Consider the following 25,052-nt stretch of genomic DNA (forward strand, 5'->3'; position numbering starts at 1 on the left):
AATAGTGCCATCTATATTTAATAACGTAATAGTAAATACCACTTAACTATTTTGTAGTAAGAAAAACAGATGTCGCTAATGACGGTTCTTCAAGTAGCGTCATCTATATTTAAATCATTTTAAAGCTTTTACCATTTTTCTTTATGTCAAGACTTATAGATGTCACTACAAAACAATCGTTGACAGATAATTCTAAGCATAATCTGTGAGCAGTCGGATTGGAAACGAGTTTTTTGTCTTCCGTTTTCAACGGCTCAAGTATAAAATAAAATGAAACGTCACTTCTCTAAATGGAGAGGACTGAATTGAATTAAATCAATTAAATTGCATTCAGGCTGAACGTGGATCCGCGACCTTGCTGCGGCGCAACCATTCGTATTGTTATTTGTCACGCCCGGTGCTTTTCAGTGGTTCTGTTTACATGTTATTGGTGTAGTTAAGCCGCCGCGGTTCGCCGTCCCTATTAGAAACAAATAGAATGCAAGTCTTATTCAGTGGCGCGAAGGCTCCGCAGATTCGGTGCGAGCAGACTTGACCTTATATTTCGAGTAAAGGAATCGACCCACGCTGATTAATAAAGAGACTCCTACGCGCCTTTGACGACGAAGTCTGCTTCGTCTTAACACTACAATGAACGAAATTACGCGACATGCTAGCGTTACCGTCATCTACTTATAAGAACAAAGTGTTTTTTTGCCTATAAGTCTATATTTTTGTGTGGTTAACTTCCTGTGATCGCTAGTGTTATAATGTTCCAATAGTTGTTGCAAGTTTTGTTCAGATTCGGAAACGTTATCTGCTAATATTAATTGGAAATTTGCCATATTTCCAGTTGCTATTTACTGGTAAGTATTCACTATTTTTTTCTTATTCTGGTTCCTTTGACATTTCCTTGCATGCAGTTTCGCCAGATGATGTGGTGGCAAAAGTTTTTATCATTCATGCAATAACTATTTATGATAACTACTGAACATGTACCAATCAATTACCAATATCAGGATTGTGTTTCCTCATAGGGCATTATCTTTGTAAATAATCAATAACTATAAAACATAGAGCTTCTTGTACAACACAAGATGATTCATACATTACAAATAAGCTAATAAACATACTGAATCTATTTACTATTTTATAAGGACACACTTGAAAGAACTGCTATATTTTTTTCACTTATTAGAAACCTGATCTCTAAAGGATATTGGATTCCATTAATACAAAATATTTAATCTGCATAAAGATAAAATCACAAACTATATTCAGATATGACTAAGTAAGTACCAATAATACCAATAATAAACATACAAACATATCATCTTTCAGAACTAGTGACAAGGTTAAATTATTGTGCTAATATTTTGAAAGATATTGAAGCAAGTTGTGTGTGCTTACAATTCTTCACTTGGAACAACTTAAATCTTTTGGAGGACTGTGTCTAAAAATATGTGGGCACCTATTACTATTATTTTGATTTGTTTAAAAAAAATTAACCTACAGACTGTTTGTTAACACTTAATAATGGATACTTAATAATTTAACAAGTATTATATACTCCGTATTGAATTTTTGGGATATACTTATACTACATTGTTAATTTGGCACAATTGAGCCTTTTCCTAGATCGTCATTTCTATTTTAAATTGTGGATGATATAAACATACAGATATACTTAGCTCTCAAGTCAATTATAATAAATTACATTTTTATTTTAATTTAGTGATTTTATTAAGTTTAGCTAGATTTTATGACTGTCATTATATTATAAGTCATAGACTCATATTGAACAGTTTCCATTGATGAATAGAGTAGATTTACAAATTAACATTCCTCATAGTTGGATGAGACAATCATCTTCATAAATGCAAACCATCTGCAAAGAATGCATCCAGATGTAAGCATATGAGTGATAAAAGCTAGTTTCCTACTAATTATAAAAGTTGAAGTATTCTGTTTTCACATTGATTAGGCCACTGGCATATAGGCTACAATATCTTTACAATAATATCAGTTTTAATTATGTTTTATTTTTATTCAGAGTTTTGTTACATTATTCTTGTTTTTAATAAATACAATGGTTTATATGTCTATTGTTGTCAATAATATATTATAGTTTATCAAATGTGATAACTTCATATACATTCCTTATGTTTTTACTGTAATGTAATATAGAACATTATCAGTTTACTATATTGTAATATTTACTTATAGATAAGGTTCACATTGGTATTGTCAAATGTATTATTTTATTATAATTTCATAAAAACTTAAATGGTTAGATTTTTACAATTCAAATTGAATGAGAATTCAGATGGTATTATTGTAATTCCTAATATATAGAATTAAGGCCATTTAAACTATGTTATCTCTTGTGTTTAATTAACATATATATATTTATAGATCAATGTTATCAAATTTATCTTAATCATATTCTATAGTTATTGTCTCCTTAAAAATATGCTATATTTAGTATCAATCAAAATGTATGATAGTTGACTGCAATTTGACCTTGGCATTGTAAAATCCAAGGTAACTTACGTAGTTACTGTAGTTAGCTATCTGCTTTATAACAATTTAGTAGTGTGTCCAGATTTATAATCCAATTTGTGTATTTTGCTATCAAACAGTAGGGTTAAACCATATTACATATGAGGTTATGGTTACTATCAGAAAAGCAACCTGTTTCTTAGCATACAATTTAATAATAAATAATAATGTTTAAAATCTGTTAATGATAATTTTAACTTTACCCTTAGAAAAGCACAAAACATATGACAATGAGAATGCAGGTGTGCGATCGGCTAATCTACCTATGAAAATGAAAAAAATGACTCATTAAAACTTGTAGTACTTGTAAAAAAAAATACTGGATGTTATACAGATTTCATTGCATGTCACCTACTTAAAATTATTTTGTTTTGATTGCATGCTAATTTATGTTCTATAAAAACGGTTCGGGTTATTTACATTACCTGCTAGTCTATTGAAAATTCACTGTGCATAAATGAAATCTAATATTATTTATTCAGTCTGTAATTCTATGAAGGCTTGGTCAAGTAACAGTGAATTTAGCAAATCTCTTGTGGACAATTAGTCCTTAGGTTAAATTATCAAGCCCTACAACAATTGGCGTTGTCAAATATATATGTTTTTAACTTTGGGCTTATTGATATGTCCATGTCTCACAACAAAAACTACAAAACAATAAGAATATGGCTCAATCTAGATTCAATGAAAATTACTTTTAAGTAGATATTAGAGGGCCAGTTAGCATAAAAGTCTGTAATTTAGCTTAGTTGACATACATAAGGAGTGTCATTTGTATACTGACTATTGGAAGTATTGTGAAAATGCATTCAGCCTTTTTGCAGATTAGCTCTGATAAACTAATAAAGGAAAATAATCAAAATGTGTCTTTAGAATAAGACACTTAGCACACTTTTTTTTTATATAAGCAAGACAATGGTTATTGATACGCGTGCTCGCCGCGTTTTCAGTGCCCTTATATTTTGAATGTAACAACAAGTTTACTGCAACATTTGAGTTTCTAATTTACTATTGAATTGTATCCTTCAGCTTATAGTGCAAATAATCAGATACTTTAATAAGACAACAAAAAGTTTATTAATGTAATAACAGTCTTAATCAACTGCATTTACTTATTTATTCATTTAAATAAGGTTCTCCCACAGTACACATATTTCTTGTTTATAATATAAAAGTAGTAGTCACATTCTGTGACTAAACTGACGCTAAACTGTTTAAACAAAACTTAGTATACAGCAAGAAACGGATTTGCTTCAAATGACTAAACATTGCAAAACATATCCATAGGATATAAACCACTTTCTATATGTCGGTATTAGGAAACCTGCCTGCCCACATCACCGTCTGTCGCTGTTCTAAACGTCTGTGTAAACACTAGAAGTAATTAGTGTTAGAAAATTTCAGTTTTAGAGTGGTGTTACTTTCTAACTACAAATTGTTTTGATTCCATTAATTATGAATAAATTCCAAAAGCAAAAGTTTAAATTCCAATGTAATAAACTTTGTTTTATAAATCTCAAGCCAATGACTACGTTTAATAACTTAAAAGAATAATAAAATTGTGGTAATGCCGTAAGACAATACCTAGAAATATGCACAAATCCTTCGGTAAAAATATTTACCTACAGCAGTCACTTGTACAGCATTACACACATTTTTCACACCTTGACCACCTAATGACCTATTGGTGTTCAATAACCTAGTTTGTTAATGCACGTGACGTAGCGGGCCATGAAGCGGCTTCGATACCAAGAACTCGCGGATTCGATTCCCGCGCTGAGACAGTGCTATCCGCAAATATTTGTTTAGGATATGGGTGGAATCGAACCTCACAAAAACAGTTAACACAATAGGTATAACTCATAACAGAAGTATTGCACCAAAGTGTCAGAATGCGTGAGAATATTTGAATTACTAATTACACGGATTTTTTCACACTCTATCCGTGAGAATGTTGCTTTTTCGGAGAATAAGCTGCACTCTGCACTTTTCTAGGAATAAATGCTGGACCCAGGAAGAGTTTGTATGCTTGCCAATTTCATTTAAATCCATTAATCGGTTTATGCGTCAATTATTACAAACATTCAAATATCATCAACCATATATAGTAGACTTTTAATTACTATATTATTTCTTTTACAGATGCAAAAACACGTTCACCCAGATGGATACAAGATAGAAACAATCAAGATATGCTTGTGTGGTGTTAGCAAAAATCATTCAAAATAAAGAAAACATCGACGTTACTGTGTTACAAAGCGAGAATGGATGAAAACGATGTCATTATATCATCTACAGAAATAATAAAAGGTAAGTGATTCATACAACAGGTTGTAGTGTGTTCCACATAATACTAATGTGTATTGTCCAGCCCACGTAACCTTTGTTGACTGTCACTCGTAGCTCTGACGATTAATGCAAGTGAACCGTTAATATTGAAGTACTGTTGTGTGCTAATTAAAAGGGGCTGAATGGTATTTATGAATGAATGGATAGACAAATTTTATGACCTAAAAAAATATGTGTGTAAACGAGTAATGGAAATTCCAACGCAGAATACATTAAAACATAAGTTCATAATGGAAGGCAGCCACCAAACTTTTCGTACACCCATTCAAACAACGTCAGCGGGAAGCCTAAGAAAACAAACTTTGCATTCCCAACCGGAATAAATTTTCCGCGAACAGGTACAACTATAATGGCACACGGAACATTTTTATACGAGTACAAAGAGGATGTTCTAAATATAGACAGTCAGGCCAGTGGGTAGGTTTCAGTTTACGCGTTCGATATTATCCAGTTAAACAACCATCTAGTATGGTTAAATCTACATTTAGAACTAATCGGACTGAGAAACGTTCTCGGAATTGCATTGCGATGTAACATAATGTTATTCACGTGAAAGATCTAGAATCGCTGAAGTTTTTGTAACGTAAATATAACAGAGAGAGCGCAACAAAGGAAAAAAAGAGGGTAGAGATCTGCTGAGACGACGGAGGAATATGCTGGCTTCGATTCAAGGACACATGTTTGATACTAACTCGTAATACATCAGTTGGGGATAAAAGATCTTACGTTGACCTGACCTAATCATTTATTGTTTCAAGAGCCCCGTTTCCAACAATAAATATTTTTTTACAAGTGCCATATTGCAATATTAAAGAAACTCAGCCAATGTTACCTCTACGCCACGGCCTATTCAGCCCACATTCAATATCACAAATCAAATTTGCTTCCTTACGCTGCGTGTTAGCGAACTCGCACGATAGTTTGTAGAGCGTAATTAAATTTGTGATGAGATGTAAGACTCGGTATGTTTAGTATGTTTATGTTGGATAGCGATCACTATATTTTAGATGAATTTAAGCTGATATTATATTTAACAAGAATCTTTGTTGTCTTACTGGCTACATCATTCAATCTTCTAATGTAACGAAACGGTCAATTTTGCCCCATGATGTTAAACAATCTTCAATAGACAACCAAGCGACTATCCTGTATATTTTATTTCTGTAGCTTATTATATTCTATAAAAAAAAAAATACAAGAAAAAAATACATTACAAATCGACACGATCGACTACAAACAATCCACCTTCATAATAGTCAAGAAAGCTTATATAAATACACAATAGCAAAGTAAACTGAAGTTAACCTGTCAGTTCTCGGGAAATATCCAACCGTGGCAATAAAAATTGACAGCTCACGGAAACGGTATACATTAAATTAGACAGTTTACGACTGACAGATTGACTGACGTGCCGGAGTAATGGCGATTGTTATCGATTGGCGATACTAAAGTAACCCTTAGGGGATTTACTGCATTATCTATGAATATAACTCTATTTCGATCTATTAGCTCAATTAGTTAGAGAGTATTTTAAGCTCAATGTTTGATTATTTCTCTGCAATTACGTCTTGGAAGTGTTCTTCTTTTGTCCTTTACATTTCTCCTATTTTCTATGTAATTAATCTATGTCTCCAAAAGACAAAAAGGTAATCTTCGCTTGTTCGGTTTCTTACAGTAAACCAGACCCGCCTTTATATCAACACTCCTTATTTCCATGAAGTCTGGAAAAAGTATAACCACGTTGAAGTCTGATTTAAATAGGAATTTCTCGCACGGCATCTGAGCCGCGAATTTTTCATGTGCAAACCGGGCTTACCGACGCTTTTGGATGTTCTTCGTGACGTCTGGAATCTTACAGCTCTATTTCAAATTAATCACGATTCTTTTGCACTTTGTCTACGTTCATATATTTCTCTCCTTTTGGTGCAATGTAACGTCGGCATATGGCATAAAATTCGTTTACTCTTTATACGTATTTTGAGTGCCGCAAGTCGTGTGTTGTTTTCCTTGACTTGGGATAATCAAACCATTAATAGAGACGTAATGACAATTAAGAATCTTAATATTTGTGTTGCCTTTTATGTCGATGTATACTTGTATCATTCATCGATTAAAAACAAGCGGGCATTGCGTTGAAAAATGGTTCTTCTTTAGTTTTTGTACACTTATTAGACAATAATATAATTTTTGCTTTCATTTTTCTTTCTACAAATTCATATAAAAAATCATTCGAGAAACATTCGTAACTCTTGTCAGTCCTAAGATATGTGACAACTAGTAGCTGAAACCAACCTTTTCTATATTTACACTATCTTAGCCTTTCTTGCCTATCCATTGGGAGATACATTCCCATTCTCTTGCCGAAGACGACTTAAAACCAAAACAAGAAATAATGTCCGAAACATTTTAGCTTTAGCTGACACCAACCTTTTCAATCTATACACTATCTTAACCTTTTCTGCCTATCCTGTGATAGAATCAAAACCGCCCCATTTCGTTGCCGGCGATAACAAAAAACCGAAACAAGAAATAATGTACGAAATATTTTAGCCTTTATGCCTTTACGCGGTCCATAAAAGTTTAACAACATCCGACTGAGCTTAACAACTTCATTTTGCAATACAAAAATTTGTTATTTTGCACATGCTCGGCGATTTTGAACAGAATGCATAAATTGTTGATCCAACTAAAGTTACGGAAACACGATACAGTGTTGGTACTAAACGTGGGTGTACAAGTGACCAGAATGACATAAGTGCTGCTGGTTTACGAGCCGTTACATGTCACGACCAGTGTGAGGAATACGGCGATTTGTGAAAATACCTGCTCGTATTGTTGGAATCTCGTTGTGCGAAGGACTAAGCGCGTAAGATATATTTCACTTGGGTATGAATTTTAAAGAATCCTTTTTTAATACTTACATATTATGTTAGAGAAAATTTCATGACTTAAACCACCAAATTAAGGTTTCTGTTGTCAGTATTAACAATTTTATGTCAGAACACTTTAATTTTATGAGTCGTGTTATATAGTTATTACTTTTGTGTAAATATATTATGTATTATTACATTGTGAATAAGATATAAATACGATACCATTTTTATGGTAGTCACTTTGGTTAAACAAATAGCCGTGTAATTAATTTAGTTTGGATAATCACTACATTACACAAGCATTAAATAAACATCACAACGGATATCCGCACAACAGAGTTAATGTGGATGCTAAATATTAAATATTTAACCGCATGAATTATTCATTTTCCCTGTACAAAACTATTTGCATTTGCGAAAATGCTTTTATCTTACCCCAGTCTCCTCAAACATAGTCAAGTGTACTTATTGGGGACGACAGTTTATTCTTCGCAAACACAAACTTGACACAAAGAACTAAAAATAAGCAAATATTTGTACTTTATATTTGTTTATCATTCTCAGCTATGTAGACATGTCTGAAGTAAGTTACTTGCGTCACTGGTGGCGCCCTGAATTTACCTTTGTGTATACTCTTTGTATAAAAATAGCCAGGTATAGAATACGTTATACTTGACGGCAGCGTATGCTGACCATAATGTTAATCGATAAGAAGCACTCTTATGTAATACGTAAGCACTATTTTTAAATAACGTTCAATTGCTTCATATTCCTTTCTTCATATAGTATATTGCAAAGTATTTAGCGGTAAACTTAAAAGAACAACAGGCCCACTTGTTTCAAAGTTATTTAGTTTCGCTAACCTTTTCTATTACTAAGAAAAACCAATGCAAACTCGATCGTCTGATTGTAAAGCGTCATTGGCTATAAACAGCAGCTAGGGTTCTCAGAACTTAAGATTTACAAAGTACTGAATAGAATTACACTGCGCTCGTTTCCATAAGACATTAGGTCGTAATATCCTGTAATTACTTTGATTTTCATGTTATTCAACCCGGAACATACTGATACTTGCACTGTGCTATTTCGAAACAGAAGTAAACAAAGATTTGGATTCTACCCAGGCTTTCTTATGAGACTTGGGCCCTATTTCGTAACGTTAAAGTAATATTATATCCACAATTAATTGACGTGTTAGACGTCATATACAGGGTCATTTTGACATTGCGTTACTAAATAAAACCACATAGTCGTCTTCACCTTTGCTGACATTGTGCCAAAAATCATCTGTTAATAATTAATATTTTCGCGAAAAATTCTGGTTTTAGTTTTCTGATTTTTTGATAATTTTGTAATTTAATGCGTATATAGCGTGTGCGTGGGTGTATTTCTGACTGAAAGTATGATGTTGCCGCTGCAACGAATTCTCTTAGAGTAATAGTAGTGGCTTTTGGACGCGTAAAATTAAAATTACTTTTTATTAATATTTATTTTGTTCGAATCTTTTTTATTTTACATCTACTGCTCATGTAACTTATTGTAAAGTGTTTCCGATGTTTTTTTGTAAATTAGTCGTTATTTAAAATGCAATATTGACCATTATTCCCGCTACTGTGGTCACATATTGCGGCGGCGCCTTGCGGTCTGACCTTCACACTACGATGATTGATCTGTGAAATTACCTACCGCGACATTACCTAACCATTGTCTTGTTTTGATGAGGGATCCTATTACGCGTAATGTTTATTTACTGCGGTCTATGTTGTGTAAGTTTCGTGTTTATTTTTTGGTGATAAAGATGGCTAGTTAAATAGAAAATTGTGTTTATGCTACTAATAATACAGGAAAGCAGAAAAACTATGGTATTGGTACACTGTTTGTAAGCGGCAAGTCTTTTTATTTTGGCTCTCCACCTATGAATATTTTTCCTACATATCAACAAATATTCCAAAACTAGACATAATTTATCAGCCCTTACACGATAAAAAAGACTACTGTAGAAGAAAATATTTACCATCATAAATATGCGACGCATCAATTTAAGCTTCAAAGTGGTGTAAAATTGAAGAATATTTTCAAGCGAAATATCTACACGGGCAATATCCACTCGTGGAAATCAATTTGTAACTACGTTTCGTCGGCACGATTTGCGCCAAACTTTTCGCTTTAACGGACGTGGCACGTTAGAAATATCACTTCAATGATAGCTCGTTTCCTCAGGCGGCTACCTTCACCTTTAAAACGTTATGCTTCAATATTTATGTCTTATACCGAGAATCTATACCAAGGGCTTCCCAATCTTTTCTAACCCGCGGCGGAGTTACAAGTTTAGTATTTTTTCACGGCGCCCTGTCCTAGCTAACTATTTGAAGACAGTCGAAAGAAATAGGTACCTACAATAATAGTAGTTAGGTAGGTAACTCGAAACTATAATTAAAACACCACAATGTAAAATTGACACCAATATTTGTGGTGTCCAATAATGAGAGGATTGACTAACGGCCAGGGATGTTATGGATATTATGGAAATTATGTTATGGATATAATGGGATGTTATGGAAATTTCGGATATGTATACTGATATGGATATAGGAATAAAATTATATCTGTTTTGGATAAGGTTACGGATATGTAATTATTTCGGATTATGCGTTAGTTTCGGAAAAATATTTAATACAGTAGGGTGACGATTACTATCGTTCGTCGTCATCGTCGATTATTAATTATCGATGAACTAATATAACGGATAAGGTTACGGTTACGGATATATTTTTATTTCGGATATCCGAGAGTTTCGGTTACGGAGCTCCATAATATCCCTGCTCACGGCGCCCCCCCTCTTTACTTCCTACGGCCCACCAGGACACCGCGACGCACACTTAGGGAACCTCTGATTTATACGATACATTTACGATATATTTACTTGGTTGACCTTTATAAATGCGTACATATGAGTAATTGGTATGTGTAAGGTGCGGGGCGAAAGGAATACAGATTTCTTATCCTTACATATTATCCTTGGCGTGGGCGGGTCGAAGGGCTGATTGGTATGAAATAGAGTTACGAATTGCGAATGTTTATTGATTGGAGTTTGATGGCTCCAAAAAAAATGTTTTATGCTTAGAAAGTCTATTTTCAGAGAGATATGTCGTAGAAACTCGCAATTTTTATTTGGCTATAATAAACAGTGTTATAGTACAGTGTCGAGTTATTGATCACCAATCAGCCAATCACCCCCCTATTGCTACGCACTGCGAAGGCTGTAAATCCGTATGCATCGAGAAACAGACATATTAAAATATAATAGCATTGCTTCGTGATAGAAGAACTTCGTAAATAATAATTGGATGCTTCTGTTTATAAACAATCACTTGCACGTCATTCGAGCTTTGGTTCTTATAGTTCACAGTCGCCTAGCCCACAGAACAAGGACTTAAACTGGCAGTAAATTCCGCGCAAAAACACCGATTAACATAAGGGTGACTTATAGCTTTGCCTTACAGAACCCTAAAAAATAATGAATTGGTGTTACAACGCCATAATGTTAGTTACGACGTTAAAACATTCATACTAGGGTAAGTCGAGGTTTCTCACTAAGATTTTTTTTGGGTTATCGAACCCCGCAGTTAACCCCGGGGGAAACCTTAGCGACTGCAGGGTTCTGGAGGCAAGTTGAGAGGGGATAGCTGGGAAGGAAGTGGGGGGGGGGTAAGGATATGGAAACCTCTTAGGATGGGAGCAGGGGAGAAGGTTAGGAACTGTGCCCGACCCCTTATAGGCGTCAGTGTGAAATTGTAACCATGAGGTATACACACTTAACTGTATACCTAGGGCCGCGACAAAATGTCCCCCGTGCATGGGCGTGTTCTCACCAAGATTGCCGTCTTGCTTCTCTGGTTGTGTGGTGTACACTAAAACCCTTTGAGTGCCTACTGAATGTGGCTGGTGCAAATCACTGGGGCAATTTTTTACCATGTCTTATGGATCTATTTCCTGTTCATTAATGGTTTTATAAAAAAAGGAATAAACATTGATTATCAATATTTGAATTATAAGGATACATCCGCTAACATGACTTCATTTTGTCCACAAAAAGTTATTCAAACGTATTGAATAAGATAAATACATCGCACAACAAAATAAACTTGATTATTCATTTTGATATACTGGTTTTCCGTTGTTTACAAACATTCGCTGTTTGTATACTCTCGGGGCCTAGTGATGACGTCTCAAGTTAACTAATTCATATATATTTTAAAAGAATATGTTACTATTGTTTACGTCAAATGGAATGTGGACTGCAACAATTTTGTAGCTGGAAGGTCGCTCGTTATCGAATGCTTATTGCGTTGATATTCTACTTTTATGTGAAGCGGGATTGTGGAAATGTTTGTTTTGAAAATGTGACTATCGATGGGCGGGTATAACTGTACTTGTCATGGTTATAAGGTAAATAGCTAGTTACGTCATTAAATAAAAAAATCGTCACGAAGAAATACACTGAACTAATAATTAAAATAATAGATGACTAGTATTACTTTTTTACAAATCTGTTCTCCATGATAATTTTGCCAAACAACCCTGGTGGCGAAAGGTGAAATTTTCCGAAATGGAATTCGACACATATACTAATAGACATGAATGTGGTCTGCAAATCGTTCTAAGTATAATTAGATTCTACATAAAGGAAAGCCGACAGAAATCGGTTAATACAGATCCTTCGCCACTGCCGTCTATTTATCGTTTACTTAAGGCAGTGAAAATTATCTCGAAGCTTATAACGTTGAAAGTGGCGATAGCCTAGTTGGGTGTGGAACGGACTGCCAAGACGAATGTCCGCAGGTTCAAACCCCAAGGGCACACACTTTTCTAAAATCATGTGTGTATTCTTTGTGAATTATCGTTCGTTTTAACGGTGAAGGAAAACATCGTGAGGAAACCTGCATACCTGAGAAGTTCTCTATAGGAATTTCGAGGGTGTGTGAAGTCTACCAATCCGCACTAGGCCAGTGTGATGGACTAAGGCCTAATCATTCTCAGTAGTGGAGGAGGCCCGTGCCCAGCAGCGGGACAATATATCATACAGGGCTGATTTATATATTGAGTAAACTTATTAGAGCTGCTATACCAAACTTATCTTTGGGTTAAACCCAGTCTTGATGACTCATGCGTGTGTCGCATTTCGCAGACCGGTCGGTGCCCATACCAGGCAAGTGTGATTAAATCTGATTACATTCACCCTTTGATTGCAAGCGATAAGTCACCCTTATGTTAATCGGTGTTTTTGCGATGAATTTACTACCAGTTTAAATCCTTGTTCTGGGAGCTAGGCGACTGTGAACTATAAGAACCAAAGCTTGGATGATGTGCAAGTGATTGTCTATAAACAGAATCATCCAATCATTATAATTTACGAAGTTCTGTTAAGCCTGTATTCTGAAATGTTTGTGTCTCGGTGCATACGGCCTTACAGCCTTTGTAGTGGGTAGCCATAGAAGGGGGATTGGCTAATATTGACATACAACTTTACTTCAGTTAGCTGTCAGGTAAACAAAGCTTAACAAAGCCTAGGGAAACTATGATATTGCGATACTTAAGGAACGGGCACATTGTGCGTTCTCATATCTAAATAATACGTAACATTATACAGGTTTTTTTTTTAATTAACAAATTTGGCATAGTACAGAACACAATCATTATAAACAATACTTAAGCACTAAATAACATTAAGACTAGATTGTCTTCCTTAAACCTATGCCTTAATATTATAAACATCTGCTTATACTTAAGTGAGTTGTATAAACACAAATTGTACGGAAACTAAATTGTACTACCTATAAACTGCTTAAATAAATAAAGTATTTCATTTCTTTACATAGTATTATTTGTGTGTAATGTTTATGTACTGTGATTGTTACTTGAGATTTTGGATGTTTAATCGCAATGCCCAGTAATTCTTATGTAAGTATGTAATATTAAATCGGTCGGACGTGTGATTTTTTTTTTATAAAATCTATATGATCAAGATCTCCTACCAAAATCCAGGGCTGTCAGTTCCTTTTAAAAATAATAATAAGATTTTGAATAGCGTTAGAATGAATCGTCGTAGTAAATGTTTTTATTAACATAGCAGCGATGCTCCCGGCGCGAATCGCGGTGCAGTTCTATTAATGGACATTACACATTGCGCTGAAATGGTCTTTTTCTTAAAACGCTGTCGGCTGTTACTCGTTGACTGGTGCGCGAGTTAATCGCATTTCTTGTACGCGTAATGGAATAAGTGTTTTCTCTTAGTCGAACTGGTGTTAGGGTTGCCAAGTTAATGACAAAAAGATGCAGTAAAACTAAATGTTTCTAATTAAAATTAATTGTACCTTTTTAGATGTTTACATATACATTATAAACATATTTTATACTTTGAAGACTTTTATTGGTGTACCATCAAAATATACGTGATATTTTATACATTATTCTCGCGCGTTACATTTTCATAGTGGCGTATCGATGTGTTACATGTGTAAGGGTCAATACGATTTAATCCTGTTTCGCTTCCAATAAAGATCATTTTGTGAAAGCTTCAAAAATTACTTTATTATTTTATACTTCGCTTCATGTTAGATGATAAAAAATAGCACTTATGTACTTTTGTATTGCACAATGTATATGTGAAGGATGTACAAATATATTTCTTTAAGAGCATTATGTTTAAACGCGTACCATTTCGATACATTAACAAAATATAAACTTTCCTTTATAAACTTCGAAGAGATTCGGCAGCCTCCATAACGCAGCTTTGTTATAGCTGTGGAATGAAAGGCCTCAGGATCCATAGCCGATTCCCGTATTCGATACAAATGTGTGTGTGACCCGCAAATATTTACTTCAGGTCTCCGCGTCGTGGGACCGAACGCTCCTCGTGATATCTATTTCAATTGAAATTACATAAAAAGCTGAAGTTAATTTCATAATTTATGTAGGTTAGTTCTATGGTTTTAAAAGGATTTAAATACATTTTATGGATCATACCGGTTTTCATGTGCTATACAAACTGCTTGTGAAAAATTGAGAAAAAATATTGTTTACAATTTTATAAATTTTAGTCACTAAAATATGTTCCAAACACCTCAATTCCGATACCTCCCTCTATCTCAATGTATATATTTTGAGTATACTTCAAACTGAAGCAGCTCGGTTAAATCTTGTAGGTTTAACTGTGTAAGTAAAACGATTGAATCCAAGTAAAAGCTGACGTGTGCTATTAAGTTCGTATTTCTCTAATCCGTGTGCAAAGGATTCGTTTTTATTCAGATATAAAATTCGTTTCAATTTAGCAATTTCATTGGGATATTTTTCTCATCTATTTCTTATCCTTACTAGCAAAATATTTAGCCATGTGTAGATATAGTGAGTACAATGATGTATCATACAATGCGTTAATTCAATATTCGGATGTTGGCAGCGTTTTTGGACGGTAGTGTCAGCCCGCTTGTGTTGTAATTCCATAAAAAAATAAAAGCATATTGCCCAAAATGGTGTTTCCGATTCAAATTGCGCGACCGAGAATACGGTTGCCTAATTTCCCATCGTTACCAATTAAGTTTACCTTAACCGCTTCAGAGATAGTCCAATAAGGCTTTAAAGCACGTAGAAGTGTCTCAGCCCCTGCTAATAGCCTTCAGAACTTTCAATTAAGCATCCACCGAAGCTCGGTGAAGCTGTTATGTTTAACGTTAATTGAATATTCAGATATTCTATAATGTCGACGTGCCGGATTATTTCTGAATTATATAATCAGCAGTAAGCCTGAAATTTAATGTCTGAAGATATAAATAACATTTTTTTGGACAGATCAAGGCGTTTGTCGGTTATAAAGAAAGACACGATAATAGGCAACTAATTGAGTCAATTTTATGAATTTATAAAATACAATTTACAACAACAGAAATGACAATATATATTGTACTGGCCATCGATCCCTATCAAGAACTTGGATACTAAACCAATTCTATACTAACCTACTGCTGGGCATGGACCTCCTTGACTACTGAGTTTCACTCCACTTGTCTACAGACATACTGCCAAAGTACCAACATTCAGATCATTAACGTATTTACGAGTATAAAACTTAACATTCTACTTTGTAAAACGCAGTACAAGGACGCAACTGTACACCCTCTTTACATCTACTATGTTGTTAACAACCCGCTACTTTGTAACAAAGCATTTTGATATTTAAAAAGAATTACGCCGCGCTCGTCAGCATTCCGACAAATAATGAACCATTTATTCGCTTGTAAGTAAATCACTGTTTTTAAACCCGTCTTAAATTAACTCTAATTACGTTAAGCACGCAAAAACACTCGTTAATATAATGAGTTGTGGATTTATTTACCGATTCGAAAAGAAAAATTTACAATTGGAAACTCAAACAATTTAAAAAATACTTTGTTGTCTCAGATTTTGATTCAATTTAAGGGAAATCCATACCAAAATAAAGAGGCAATGTTTGTAAGGGCTAATCTCTACTGAACAGATTTTGAAAATTCTTTTACTAATAAGAAGTTACATTTCTCCTGAGCACTATAGGCTACTCCCGGAAAATATACATCTCGGAAAAACTTATACGCGGGCGGCGCTGCGAGCAATAGCCTAGTAACAGGTATAAATTCAGGACACTATAAGGTTTATTAACTATTGTGTAAGAATGACAAGGGCAGTACGGTAATATGAAGAACTTTGTGTTTCAAAGTTCCGCATGATACTGATTGTTGATGATGCCGCCATACACCTAGTCAGACAAGCAATCGCTTCATTTTGGTATAAAGAATAGTCATAACAACTTTAGTTGATGGTGAAAGAAATAAAATAAAAACTAATTTAAACCTAAAAACTATTTATGTTTTTAAATTTGAAAACAGGAATGAACATAATACTTATCGCAATGAGGGCGAGGCAGTACATACTCTTGCCAAGTTCGCAAGTATGGACATTGTACTAGAGGTGAAATGTTTTGGACGGAATCGCGGTGGCTCATAGTGTGCTGTGCGAAACTAAGTTTTAACGGTGTTTGGTTAGGGATTATTTTGTGTATTACTGGGTACAGTGACGAAGTTATATACAGGGTGAATGATGGATAAGGGACGAAACTATTTCCCATTGCCAGTTTGATCGCACCACATGATAATGGATTTCCATAATTGATAGGTGTTTACGATGCTACGCAAATAGGCAATATTTTAATGATAGAGGATTAAGAATTGATAAAGTGAAGGATTTAGACCGGGAGGACGTTGTTTGGGCCTTACAAACCACACGAAATCTAATGGCAGTTACGTAACCTTGGTTTTTCTGTCAGTGATATGACAATGATACTTCACTTTGTATACAAGACGTCTCTACAAGTGGTTCTGGCACTTTTACCACCATCTGTTTCTGATAACCCTATGCAATATTAAAGTCCTGATATGTAAGTAAACTAAAACTTGTTTTCGTTATGTATGTGTAAGTTATATGAAAACGTGAATAAACTTAGGTAGGATAGGCTTAAGTGCAAACTCGTGCCAAGTTCAAAGTTTTACCGCACGTGAAATTTGTTTTGAGCCAACTATCAGTTCACGTCTGTGGTAACGATAACTTTGAAGGCAAATATATCTTTATTTTCACGTAAATGGTGTCTGTATATTTTATAAACTTGTTGGAGTTATAGAGAACACCAAGTCTCTACATTTGCAAATATAAAATCTTGGGAAGCAAATCTATCTCCATATTTACTTATCACTAAAGTTATCTACTTCGGTGGCGTGGTTGTATTACGGTACGGCTGCAGTACTGGTCTTGGGTTCGATCCCTGACTCGGGCAGTGATATTGGGATATTCTAGTTTCTACTCAATATCAGCTCGGAAATTGCGCCCGATATGGCGATGGGCTCGTCACCTATCAAATCAAGGGACGGAATATACACGGCGAAAAGAGGGTGCACCAATTACGCCTCTGCTTACCCCTTCGGACATACATACAAGTAGAGTTTAAGCAAATCCACTCTAAGTTCTAAGCATTACCGCACGCGAATAGCTTTGCTGTCTTGCTCACGTGTGCAAGCAGCGAGACAACTCAAGAGCAAACCGATTTATCTACATGTTGCCGCCGAAAGCAATCAACGTGTTGATTGAATGATGTCATGCTGTTTTAGTCTTATGGAGCTCAGGTTTCTGATTTTAACTTTGATTTACATTCAATTAGAAGAGCAAATAAGATCCAACTGTTTTAAGAAATAGTGAACGTAATCTGGTTTCCTGAAACTAATATTTTAAAATATTATGTCCGGGTTCAAGACTTTACAGCACCTAAATTCTAACGAAAGTTTTTAGTACCATGACGTAGGAAATCCTGGTGTGCGATCAGCACTGTTTTAATTGATGTATTTGTTGATTTGATTATTGTTGAAATAGAGCTTGGTATACCTACTGTATTTTAACTTTAAAAACATTTAAACATACAAAATATCAACCTACAGTAATGCGGAAAGTAAGTTTACGACATTTTAATGTGTCTCCCGAGACGATAGGGCGCGGTTTGCTTCTAACAGTGTTGTACTATGAATAGCAATGTTAGTTTTGGCACTGAAATGGCTATTAAATCTAGCCCTCCCCCAACCGCTATTATTCTAACAATGTTAATACTGTTGAAACTGGTGCTTAAATGAGGCATTAATGTTATTTTCAAGACAATTTTGTTTTGGTCCTTCTAGCCGGATTTTGGACATCATGATTTCACGTTGCTTTCGTTAAATTAAATACAACGATCTTGACCTAAAACTAGCAATCATATTGAATATGACACAATAGGAATACAATGAAAATAAAATTAAACCATAAAACAGACCTCAAAACGAAATCATACCTAAATAAAATATGAAATCTGTTGTCAAGCAAACCCACGTAATATACCATATTCCATTAAGTTTTGTAGGAGCGTGTGGGCCTCGTTAAACTTGATACGTAGCTGTTAAAACTCAACGATCGGATAAATTACTTTTAAGGTTCCCACTCCATATACAATTTACAATTTCCGATTGAGTTTCAGTGGGCGGCTGTTAAATTTTAAATATGATTATGGTGTGACAATTCTTTTCAACTTTGTAGCATGATTATATTGGAAAGATACAAGTGTTTTGTCAATACATGAACTCTTTTCTTTTGTTGTTTATATTCCTATAGAGATCCCCCACGAGACGGACCGACGATCTGGTGAAGGTCGCCGGAGTCCGATGGATGTGGGCGGCCCAGACCCGGTCCCTGTGGCGCTCAATGGGGGAGGCCTATGTCCAGCAGTGGACGATTCCCGGTTGAAATTCTAATGATGATGATTCCTATAGATCAAAAAAACAATTTTTGACTCAAAAGTAATTTTAGTGAAAATCATGTGATCCATGGCCTGAGGAAGAAGACTAAGCACCATCTGGTATTATTGCTATTAGTTTCCGTCGAGCTCAATGTAGAAAATAATATGTTTCGAGTAGAACGATGTTTCCAATTTTTTTTATTGCTGCCGAAATCAGACTAGCTAACGGGTCACCTGATGGTACATAGACGTCGGTAGTGCCAGCGGCATAGACAAACCGCTGCCTACCTTGAATGGCAAATAGTATTTATTGCGGCATACAGGTGGTATTGCGGTGTTAGATTATCATAGTTACAATGCAGCTATGCCCGCCATGATGGCATAAAATAATTTAAAATAATAGAAACAATTAAATACATTTTACATTTTAACATCATTAAGGTGATCATAATTTTAGTTTACCATACCACCATAATTTTTGTTTTAGTTTTGCATTTATAATGGAAAAATTTAAATAATTTACCTTTAAAATCGACAATGTTTAAATCTCTAATAGCTTTTAGTGATCTATGCTAATATTGTAAAGCTGAAGAGTTTGTTTGTTTGAACGCGCTAATCTCAGGAACTACTCAATAAATCAATTTTTTTACTATTAGGAAGCTACATTACCCTTGATTGCCATAGGCTACTTTTTATCCTGGGTAAATATTTATCTCGGAAAAGCTTTTTCACGCGAGCGGAGCCGCAGGCAATAGCTAGTTTATTATATATGTCAGGAATTTAGTAAAATACACTTTTAAGAAATACTGTAATTTTGTGGAGTATAAATTTCATTTCCCCGTTATGTTTTATACGGTTGTTTAATTTAAAAAGAAGGGTATTTATTTAAGAAAGTTAGATGGGGAAGAAGTATATGTATTCCGATCTTCGTATAACTGAGATTATCTTCTTTACCGCCGCTTCAAGTACATGCTTTATTGCCGATTTCAGCCAAAATGCAAAGGTAACAGACATTTTGGCACTCGTTATTTTTTACTCCGATGATAACATATATTTGGTGTATTTGCCACACGCGTAATATCATAATACAACTTTATGACCGAAAAGATATGGTGGTACATTTGAATATTTGGCAGATAAATTACTTTTTTATATAATGTCCCTATTGGAACTTGGAAGCGGGGTAAAGAAAGTAGGAGTACGACATAAATCAGTTTTCAGACATTGTGTGATTTCCTAGAAGCCCCTAACTAGGTGAATTATTGATATAACTTAGGATACGGATGTTGTTTTGCTTGTAAAGAGAAATAAAATAACATTTGTTAGGAAAGAAAAAGAATGATTTATCAAATATCTTTAATATTTAATTTCATGTTCAAGTTTATCAATTGGAAAACGTATTATTTTTTTTCTATATACGTGAACAGCAAAGTGACCCCACTGATCCTAATGGTAAGTGGATTGTGGTCCAATAGAATGTCGACTGGCGAGAAATGATTACCCCTGGACAGTCGACACAATTATGCCGGCCTGGTTTTGAATCTTTAATAAGATAAATATGAATAATCATTTATTATTTAGTTATAAATTAGTTTTGGTACATCGTTTCGGTTGTAGTTGTCATCCTTAAGGTTGTAATGATTTATTTTGCTACCCGTAAATAGCAAATACTGATTGCAAAGCATAAAATATTTAACGAAAACTGTATCAAGTGAAATTTGTTTTAAAAATGATAAACCATTAATATTATTTTTATAAATTACTGATGTGATCCAACACATCTGCTGACCGTACGTGAACAATAGAGATAATAAAAAAGCGAGATAAAATATAACTCTTTTAGAGCCGTACTTATTAATATAATACCTGATTCTATTGTAAGAATATTGTAGCCATTGTATAATGTGGTCATTTGCTCATAACGCACGAGATGTTTCGCCCACGGCGTCCAATCGACAAATCAGCTTTAGCATGAACTTGTGAGGATTCAGTGCGCAATAGATTTTATTCGTTCAGACTTGTTTTTACTGGAAATTTACCTGTATAACTAGATGTTAATGTCAGCTTATTTTCTTACGGAACTATTATAAAGTGTAGAGTTTATAGGGGACTAATATTTCTCATAGAAATATGGAATTGTCTTGCTGATTAGATGAGCGAATGAGAATACAAGTTTCAGAAAAAAAAGGAAATTTATGAATTAAAAGACTATCTTCCTTCAAGGATAACGTAAAATAAAAGGGACTGACACAGTCCTTTTTTAATTTAAGGTTTTTGCACTTTGTTGTAATTGCTTCTATTTAACCCCGTCAAATTTAGAGAGATAGTTTTAATATATTCTATCAAAAAAACATACTTATGCCAAACCGCGCCAAACCCTATAATTTTCATTAACAACGGCGATTAACTATCCGACATTCTTGTCAAACAACTTACAACTTTCGACCCCTGTTTTTGTTAGACTTATCATATCCTCGAAACAAAAGATAACCTCAAAGTTTGAAACTCCAAACAACCTTAAGTTAACCCCTCCGTTCGTTCTAGACAATATAACCCTTAAAGCGGTTGTGAGTTGCGACTGAAATAGCTGTAATTTTCTATTCAACCCGTACACATGCAATAAAGGTGTGGTACAGGTGTCAGCGTGACCTTGGCGTTACGTAAGTGTATGCAAACGTGGCGTGGCCCAAGGACGCGCGTATAGCGATTTTATAATTCATTTGTAAACATTGGCTATAGTTTTACGAACGTCATGCGTCGAAAATAAATTGCGTCGTTAGTTACTTAAGTATGTTTGGACAATGCAAATGAAACTGTTACTAAAAGGTAAAGTATTTTTAAGTTATGACATTCTTATGTCGTAAACAGCATTAGTGTAAAGAATGCTTAATGGTATATTTGTGTGATGTAACAAATATAAGTTCGGCTGAATCCAATAATAGACTGTTTTTAAGACCTCGTGAAAATGTCAAGCGTTAAACGCGTGTGCGCATGCTAACGTATGTAGTAGATACGTTAAGACATGTAGTAAACGTGCTTGTAACGTTTGACATCTAAACGGAACTAAAGGATTGTGAGTAGAAAACGCAAAAAATTGACACACTACTACAATCAATGTTGAGCTTATTCGTATATAATCAGACTACAAAATTGATAGTAATAGATACTATACTATAGATATAGAGAGTACTATAGAATAGATTTTCCTTATACATTTAAGTAATAATAAAATGTATAAGGAAAATCTATTTTTTTCCTCATGTGAAGAAATCATTCAGAGCAAGAAATCGCAAAAACAATTAATCCTCCTATTTCTCTTCCTATCCTCATCTTAGATTTTTGCACTTGTATGAAAATCGCTGTCTCTCTCATTCCATTCCTTCTAACGTAAAGCGCTATAAAGGTCATTATTGTTTACGTCAAGCCTCGTCACTGGCACCACACAAAATCCGTTGCACCTAAAACAAGTAAAAAGCAATTATATTCGCACGAAGAAAACGCTCGTGTTGTGTTCGGCTAATGAAGTGGCGGTCTTGACGCTGGCATTTTGTTTCATGACTGGGCTTTTCTTGCTTGCATAATTTAGTACTCGTTCGCTGCACCGTCTACAGGCTTTTAAAGCCCATGTCAAACATACGTTATGTATTTTTTATGGCTTAGTCAAACGTCATTTTCTATAGAGGTTCGACGAAATTAACGGCTTTTGGGGTTAAAACTAACTGCTGTATGTGTTTTTTAAAGTCGCTTATTTATTATTGTTTGCAGTCAGTTGTTTGAAACTTACATTAATCATCAAATTGTTTGTTAATGTGTTTTAATATTGACGTTGTACTAATTAGTGATATAAATTATGTAAATTTGTACACAGATACTTCTTCGATTATTGTAATCCGAAGTTGTGTAGCGTGAAGGAATCCACACCTAACCGTTCCTTACCGACCACTTTAGATTCATGTATATCGATTTATTAAAAGCCTCGACCTAAAGTTTAAGGCTTTAACACGAATTGAATTTGATGGAATTGGAAAAAAATCGTCTCACAAGCGGAGCAATTTAAAAATAAACTTTTGACTGAACGAGCACTTGTCATGCAAACCTGAGGACGTGCACCTTCGTCCCATCATTTCAACTACAAAACTATCGACATTGATATTTGACAATGTGAAATTAGATTTTGCGAGTATCGAACGACAACTGTCTGGAGAATTGTCTGGCGGTACGGGTTTGACCTACTCAATGATATTTAAAATACGCCATGTAGTTATAAATCACAGTTGATTTATGGCGTTTAATTTTGTAGCACGAAACATTTGTCTATATGTCTAGTTTCTTGAATAATATTTAGAAAGTATAAAATAAGCTAGTTATTTTAAGATTCACACAATTGGTTGGATGTATTACAAGTTTGACATTGCATATTATATGGCCGTTTAATTTTAATTGGTTAAGATATACTGTATCGCCTGCACGTATCATTAAGTAGTGGATACCATTAAATTCACAGTTAGTGAACTGAATGTATCGAGTTGATTTGTAAACACTTAATAATAGATCTAGATAAAAGTAGTGTTTATGTACTATGCTAACTCGAAAAATATTTTTAAAACGATTTAATTTTACTCATCGAAAGTTTTATGGAACACCACGATAATCAATTCTCATCGATTTTCGTTATGACGCCATTTAGCCCAACCCTATCTGGTGTGGATGTCAAAGATGGCTTCCTTTGCCGCGCTTCATTTACCATCTGCGTCTTCAATGGTTAGGCTCAAAGTTATTATCTAGTTTATTAATGTTTGTAATGAAATTCCGCCCTTGCCTAACTACATTAACGCTTTCATTTATAAAAGGAAAATATAGTTCAGTTATTCTTACGGAGTTCAGGCATCGAGGAGAGTGATGGAAATCTGAACTCGACAAATTAAATAACTAAGTTAACGCTTTTTTGCTTACTGGCAAGAGAATGGTATTAGTTTATAATTTTACTATATTTAGATTTCTTTTTGCCCATAGTTGCAGCAGGCTAGTGTAATATTTTGCTCTTCTATTTAAAAGAAAATGAACCTTATTTACGAATTGGAAACGTACAACCCACAAGTAACTAGAAAGTTATTTTTAATAAATTACAATATTGTTATTGTAAAAGAATCCGTATGTACTCGAAATATATATATTTTTTCAATGTCATGCTTGTACCTAAACATTACCTTAACCCTGGAAATGTGCGTTTACGTGTAACATTTATAAAATTCAATTGTTACAAGTCACGCTTTTGACCTCCGACCTTGCACCTGATGGCTAATGATTTATATCGATGGTCTACTTTAGTCGGTATTACAATATAATACCTAATTTCCGTTCTAAATTGTAAGTTTACGTAGCAATGAGTGGCGTATTGATGTGACTTTACGGCAAGGTATATTTTGTATGTCGCCTCATCGTTCTAATTGTAGAATAGATTTTTTGGAACAGACGTATCCAGATAGAAAAATAAATTATTGTTTTGTTTATATTAGAAATAAACACTGGTATTATCCCCGAGATTAGAAATATGCCCTATACTGCAACAGGCTCTCCTAGAAAAGAATTTGTGAAATTGGAAAGCAAAATTGCGCCTTTGTTTACTCCTTCGGGGATTTAACTGAACATCTATGTAATTCTATGAAATATATTTTACGAAACTGAGAAATGAGCACGTACGGGTCCCAATGGTCGCATTGTTACACATCAGCACGAATCCAATATCCTTTCAGCTCTGGTGGTTTTATGCTTTTGAAAATATATGACCTAAAATATTGAACATTTGCACACATTTTTATTATTCCATCTTGTTTTAGTGCACACGTATAAAGTTTCTATAGTTTTACTCATAGTTGTTGGAAATTTTTCCACTGGATTAACTTTTTTAATTTTGCTGGATTTTTACGACCATGGTACGTCTGATGTTC

At 34.4% G+C, this 25,052-nt stretch overlaps 1 protein-coding gene across 1 annotated transcript in view; it reads left to right on the plus strand.

The window, feature by feature from the left end:
- The first annotated feature begins 167 nt into the window (after window positions 1–167).
- LOC115443832 (dual specificity protein phosphatase CDC14C) overlaps window positions 168–25,052 on the plus strand; it is a 38,051-nt gene continuing 13,166 nt past the window's right edge. The window contains exons 1-2 of the mRNA XM_030169414.2: window positions 168–845; window positions 4,684–4,851. Of these exons, the coding sequence (XP_030025274.2) occupies window positions 4,806–4,851 (46 nt within the window). The 5' untranslated portion in view covers window positions 168–845; window positions 4,684–4,805. The remainder of the gene's footprint in view (window positions 846–4,683; window positions 4,852–25,052) is intronic.

The sequence above is a fragment of the Manduca sexta genome, chromosome 3 (genome assembly GCF_014839805.1).
Source record: "Manduca sexta isolate Smith_Timp_Sample1 chromosome 3, JHU_Msex_v1.0, whole genome shotgun sequence".
In the NCBI taxonomy this organism is placed as follows: Eukaryota; Metazoa; Arthropoda; class Insecta; order Lepidoptera; family Sphingidae; genus Manduca; species Manduca sexta.